Below are 6,989 nucleotides of genomic sequence, written 5' to 3' on the forward strand. Positions count from 1 at the left end.
GGTGGGACAGTGTGGGACAGTGTGGGTCATTGTGGGACAGTGTGGGTCAGTGTGGGACAGTGTGGGACAGTGTGGGTCAGTGTGGGACAGTGTGGGACAGTGTGGGTCAGTGTGGGTCAGGGTAGGACAGTGTGGGACAGTGTGGGTCAGTGTGGGTCAGTGTGGGACAGTGTGGGACAGTGTGGGTCAGTGTGGGACAGTGTGGGTCAGTGTGGGACAGAAAGCCTGACCACACACACGTTTCCCCTGTATGTAGGTCATGTGCTCATGTTTCAGCTGTATTTATATTTCACACAGGCCTTTTATTTTTTTTTTACACCTGCTGGTATGAAGCCGTCAACAAAAGTCTCTATATAACAAACACAATCTGAGAGAAGTATTTAAAAAAACCTTAAAAAAAAAAAAAGGCCTTAATTGGTTTGTATTAATCTGACTTGATTTCACCTCAAATCTAAAGTCAAAATGAACTTTTATGCTCACGTTCTAAACAAAAATGTAAATTTTTTTGAGCATGTAATTGGAGCATGTAATTGTAGTTTAGTTCTTTTGTCTTGGTTTGTCCTTGAAAACAAAATGTGTTGTAACATGTACTTTATTGTTCGGGGCTCATCTCTACCAGCAGGAGGTGCTCGATCCACATACATCTAACAAATAACAGCCGAAACTAAATATATGCTGCTATATGTACTCCTGCAGTCATTTTAATGTCATCTTTAATCCAGATTTTACTGGTGTTTATGCTCAGTCTTTGCTGTTTGATATACTAGTAAATTGAAATAATCTCAGTTACTGAACCCAGACTTTACTGTAACCTGATTCTTCAACATGTGAACATATTCACGTGTCATGTTCATACATTAGATGTGATAAATGTGCCTGAAATAAATTAAATGTGCGTCTTTTAGACAAAATTACTATTAAAAAATGCAAATGAATAAAAAGAGTATAGGAATTGTGAATCATATATTTTAAATAAATTGTGTGAAGAGGTAGAAGAACCGTCCCTGGATGGTTCCTGGGGACTGTTGGTCTGGTGGACAGTTGAGGACTCTGCACTGCACACTGACAGACTGACTGACAGAGACACAGACACAGAGACACAGACAGACAGAGACACAGACACAGAGACACAGATAGACAGAGACAGACAGACTGACTGACAGAGACACAGACAAACAGATAGATAGACAGAGATGCAGAGACACAGACAGACAGAGACACAGAGAGACAGAGACAGACAGACAGACAGAGACATGGACAGGCAGACAGAGACACAGACACAGACAGACAGAGACAGACAGGCAGACAGACAGACAGAGAAACTGATAGACAGACAGACAGGGACACATAGAGACAGACAGACAGACAGACAGACAGAGACACTGACAGACAGACAGAAGACAGACAGACAGAGACACAGACAGACAGAGACACAGACAGACAGACAGACAGAGACACTGACAGACAGACAGACAGACAGACAGGCAGACAGACAGACAGACAGACAGACAGACAGACAGACAGACAGAGACACAGAGAGACAGACAGACAGAGACAGACAGACAGAGACACAGACAGACAGACAGACAGACAGACAGACAGACAGACAGACAGACAGACAGACAGAGACACAGACAGACAGACAGAAGACAGCTGGACCACCTGATCTGGCCTCTGGACCAAGAGCAGTGAAACAGGACAGGTTCAGGGCCTCACATGACTCCTGGTTCCTAGAAAGGCTGCATGAGTCCCGGACGATTATATAACAAGAGACGGTGTCAGTGTCAGAGTCCAACTCCGTCAACAAGTGAGTGAATCAGCAGGGAGAGACGGAGGAAGACCGTCTCTAGCGTCTTCCAGGTGTAATTACACTGTTATCAACAGATCAGACGTCACGTCAGGGAGGAACAAACAGTTTGAGTTTGAGCCGCTCCTTTCCAGGGTTGTCTCTCTGTTCAGACCGCCTGGCTCGGGGGTCACGAGGAGGGACTCCAACCAGCAACCGTCTGATTTTCACTTAAATCTCTAAAATCAGGACTGATGATGAAACGTTAACAGACTTTTATTTTTTTCAGGCACAAGGTGTTTTTACATATGTGTGAAAATATCACATACATAAACTGATGTCTTTACACACACACACACACACACACACACACACACACACACACACACACACACACACACACACACACACACACACACACACACACACACACACACACACACACACACACACACACACACACACACACACACACTGAAACAATAAACCAAGAAAATAAATAAGATATAAATGCACACATGTCATATATTTAATTAACCTGCCTGAAAAGGGTAGAGAGACAGAAACACTTATCAAGTCCTACATCTTTATAACCATCTTTCTACTGTATATTTATAAAAGATAGTTTTATATGTGCAGGGGCGGGAAGGTTACTTAAAAACTGTAATCCGTCACAACTGCAAGTTACTTGTCAAAAAATGTAATCAGTAACTTACCCTCAGTGCTAAAATAAAAAAGCAACATACCAGAGTACTTTTAGTTACTTTTAGATTACTTCACCGGCAAACAAAAAAAATAAAGACAAGAAAGAATAGAATGTCGTCTGCTCAGTGTTTTGACACGACTTCTACACAGATTGAACTGAACAGAACAAGTTTTGAACGAAATTAAAACTCAGTAACCAATCAGGTGTCGAACACTGATTTATTTTAAAGAATTTAAACCACAATAGGAATAAAGATTTCAATTATTCAAGTGTTAGTCCTCAAAACTATTTCTATTAAAGAAAATGTGCTCATCTGTTTCAAAACTCTCTCTCTCTATATATATATATATATATATCTATATATCAAACACCCGTGACCTTCAATGAATAAATGCTAACGCTAACAGCACGTAGCTTCCACTGGCCTCTGTGTGTCTTGTCCTGCTTCAAACTGAAATCCACAACACATGAAATAGAAACAAGCTACTTCCAATGAAAAATAAGTATTTTAACACATTGAGAGTTCAACCCAGACTTTATGCACATGAATAGATGAAAACCTTGGCAGTAAAGAAACAAGTCTTTTTTTTTTTTGTTGTTGTATTTCTGGACGTTTTATTGATCCTTCAACCATGCTGTCCACAGCCCCTTCCAAATACAGATTACAGTAAAATAAGTTAAAACAACACTCTTCCAGGCCTGTGAAACCAGGTAAATAACATTTCCCTCCACTCCCTGATGTTGTCCTTCTGGGTTTTTCCCCCCCTTTAATGTGATCCAGTAGCCCCAAGAGGAAGTCAGGCGTTGGTGATTGTGGCCAGGCGTCTTCACGCTGCTTCTCCGCAGGGCGCTCGACTTCAACATACGTCAATATACATTTATAAGCCACCGTTGTGAGGAGGCGGAGAACAGCAGGTCACCCTCAAGAACCCTCACCTAAAACAAGTTATTATCACGATTAGAATACTTTGAGTGCAGTGATGTAATGTGGATGAAGTCAAGTCGGCACCAGTTAACCAGACGATTCCCACGCGGAGTCGCCTCCATGTAACGGACTTGTTAGAATGGGGTTGATGACGGCGAGCGTTCAGATGAAGGGGGTCAGAGTGTTATGTTTGGCCACTTGGCAAGAAGTGGAGGGATGAGCCCCCCCCCCCCCCCCGTCGTACAAATGGTGAAACATAAAACTGCACGTTTTTCCAATATCGAAGTGTCGGTTGAGAAAAATAGACAAGAAAAATGACGTTAAATATTCTGACGCTCTTCGGGCCGCTCATGACGTCGCCGACTTGAGGTACGCCACCAGGTCCGTGCGCTCGCCCTTCTTCTTGATGCCGGCGAAGATCATTTTAGTTCCGGGAATGTACTTCTTGGGGTTCTCCAGGTACTCCATCAGGGTGTCGTCACCCCACACGATACCTGCAACACACACACACACACACACACACGACAATATAACATTTACCTTCCTCTGCTGCCTCTCATTTATATCACATTTTAATGATGGACGGATAGATGTCGCTTATTGAATCCCTGGAGGGATATTAAAAATGTCCCGGTACAGACGGCAATACACATATACAAAATACACAACAATAAAAGCTCATTAAAAATATGTAATAATAAATATGCATTGTGTTGTCAACGTATCACAGAGTGTATTACATTTTAATTACTTATGTTTTTATTGCTCTCCAGACCAAACTGAATTTTTATTATTTATGTTTTGAAAGCTGCTGTGACATCCTGCCTTTCCTCTCCTGGGGATAAATAAAGTATCCATCCATCATCTACCCCCCCCCCCCGACCCTGCCGACTACGATAAGGCACTGTTAATGTTTTAATTCATAAATGTCCAATAAAAAAAAACGTTCCTTCTTTATAGAGCATTTTATGAATTTACCAGTGTTGATATCCACCACAAGACGCAACAGACAGAACTAATCGTCTCCTGCTGAAATTCATGTGTTGCACTCTTGTTGTGAAAACCTGATTCTCCCCGGTTCTTAATATTCTCGTCAAACTCTCTTCCCACTGCAACACCGGCCTCGCTCATTACCAGCCCAGACCAAAACCAGCAGACTGGCGTCGTCCTGTCTGTCCAATAAAAGCCAATCAAGAAGCAGAAGATAGTAGAAATAAAAGCAAAGTGTCTTTTCACACGGAATAAATACAGAATTTTATCATATAAAATCATTTCAGAATCAGCTTCCATTTTTATAAACGATTTACTTGGAAAATGTTCCAAATTGGAGTGAATTTACAGAAATCGAAACGCAAGAATTGGGTCATTCTTCAGTCTGTAGTGTGAGTTCTGAGAGTCAAACGCTCCTGCCGTTGCGTCCCGTTGCGTCCCCGGCGGACTGACCTTTGCTCTTGTTGGCGTCTGTGTAAGAGTATCCCTCCGCCTGGCCGGTCTTGCGTCCGAACAGCCCCCAGAGGTTGGGGCCCACCTTGTGCTTCCCGCCCTCCTCGACGGTGTGGCACTGAGCACACTTCTGGACGAAGGCCTTCTTTCCCTTGTTGATGTCTCCCATAATCAGCTGGGGAAAGTCAGAGGAGGTAACGTGTGAACGTTAAAGCGCTCCACTTCTATTCATAGTCCCGAGTTGTGGAGCGTCCCGCTCCTCTGACGGACAGACGCCATGTTGTGAAGGTCACGAAAGGTGACTTCCTTCTCACGGTTGAGTCACAACACGGCGCCCGTCGCTCAGATCTCCATGACTTGAGACTATGAATAGCAGTGGAGCGTAGTGTTTACAGTGGCACCGCCGCAGGGTTAAACCAGGGGAGAACCTGAGCGGAGGAAAGTTGCTCCAGCAGTGAAGCAGGCCGGCCCGTGGAGGACCAGGGGCTCGGGTTGCTCCACGGCCGGCTGCCAGCTCCAACAGCATAAACCCGGTGTGATTTAACGCGGCAGCTCCGGGAGGACGCAGCTTTAAGGAGATGGTCTTATCTGGAGGAGCCGCCGATAATGGACTTACACTCAAAAGGTGCGCTAATAGCGTGACCTTGTGGCAAAGTCCACGACGGGTTTTCGTACACATTTCAAGCCACTGAGAGACCGCTCACCGACACACCTGCTTGACCTTGCTACCTACAGCTTAGAACATATTCTGGTGTACCTTTTAACTGGTTGAACTGGCCATTTCTCTTCACGTTTTTAAATGTCCCTTCTACCAAGTTCTGATATCGTTTTGTTCTTGACAAGTACTTTGTAACATTAGAAAGAAATATGCAGCTCAAATAGATTACGCTAGAAGTCTCCCTCAATGTGTCTGTACACATCTGAACAAATAAACCAAATGAGTACACGTTATGCAACAACACATGTATATGATCAAGTTAGACAGCTATAACTACATAAAGATCTAAATGCTTAAGAGAAAGATATGTTGAAGGATATTAATTCACAAGATAGGCCTTAGAGTACAATAATTGTGGAAACACGAATGGTTAATTTACTAAAAGGGAACTAGACTAGTAATGTAGGCATTTCAAGCCCATGTCATGTTTTTTAGACAATTGAAAAAAGCGTTTTTCTCTCCCTTCTATGGAGCGCTTAGAAAATTGTAGAAATGGAGTGACAGTGGGGGAAACATTTAGATGCCACACCGCTTCTTATCCTAACGCTACCTGTACTGATGTCGCTTTTATAATCTATATTAAAGAAAAAAAACAAATGTACAAATCATAAACAACGTCTATTAAGCTCGAATGGTCAAAAATCAAAATTGTCGAGGCAAATTTGCGTCTCTGTGGTGTTCCAGTGCAGAGATGTGGTGCATTTCGACCTTTCGTGGCGTTACGCGGGCTGCACCTTGCACGCTGCACCAGACTGGCCGTAACGTGAGCTCATCCTCTCTAAAACATGGCGGGCCACCGGCTGACTGGCATCCTCCACAGGGCAGCACCAAGGACACACGGCTCCACACGTCAAGCCAGCCCTCACACACCGCCAGCCAATATCCTATCAACACCGGGGTTTGGTCTCGTATCGCAGGCCCGCCGCCTCGGAGCGGAGCCCGGCCTGCTCACGGGGGAACAGCCGCGGATGTGTCTCGTCCGCCCGGACTGTCAAGGATGCTTCAATGTCGGTGTCCGGGATATCACCGCCGCGACATTAACAGACGTTATAACACGTCTAACGAGCCAAGCGGGGCTTCAATTTGAACTCCCATCATGAAATAACAATAAAATGCTGAATTACACTGGTATAACGGGCCGAGTTATTTAACGTCAAGGCGAGCTATTCACCAACACGGACGCTTACGCTCAAACTCCGCAGCATCTCTTTCATGCGACCCGACATCAATTTGAGCATCGATCCACACACAAACGCAGTCTGTGTGACACCTCAGCTCGACAATAAGGTTTATAAAGTACCTTTTGAGTGAAGTCTGTGGGGTGAAAGTGTCGCGCGCGGGCCTCCTCTCTCTGCTGACGGGCGCTTTGTGGCGGTCGTAAAGAAGGTCACTTTACTTTAGAGGCACCGGC

General features: G+C 44.4%; 1 protein-coding gene across 1 annotated transcript; it reads right to left on the reverse strand.

The window, feature by feature from the left end:
* Nucleotides 1–2,824: 2,824 nt before the first annotated feature.
* Nucleotides 2,825–6,989, reverse strand: cycsb (cytochrome c, somatic b). The gene is made up of 3 exons (XM_080507913.1): nucleotides 6,879–6,989; nucleotides 4,861–5,035; nucleotides 2,825–3,911 (listed from the first exon to the last, which is right to left on the reverse strand). Exons 2-3 carry the CDS (start codon nucleotides 5,027–5,029, stop codon nucleotides 3,766–3,768), a joined length of 315 nt encoding a protein of 104 aa, XP_080364039.1. The 5' UTR covers nucleotides 5,030–5,035; nucleotides 6,879–6,989; the 3' UTR covers nucleotides 2,825–3,765.

This window comes from Blennius ocellaris (assembly GCF_963422515.1).
Source record: "Blennius ocellaris genome assembly, chromosome: 13".
Classification (NCBI taxonomy): Eukaryota; Metazoa; Chordata; class Actinopteri; order Blenniiformes; family Blenniidae; genus Blennius; species Blennius ocellaris.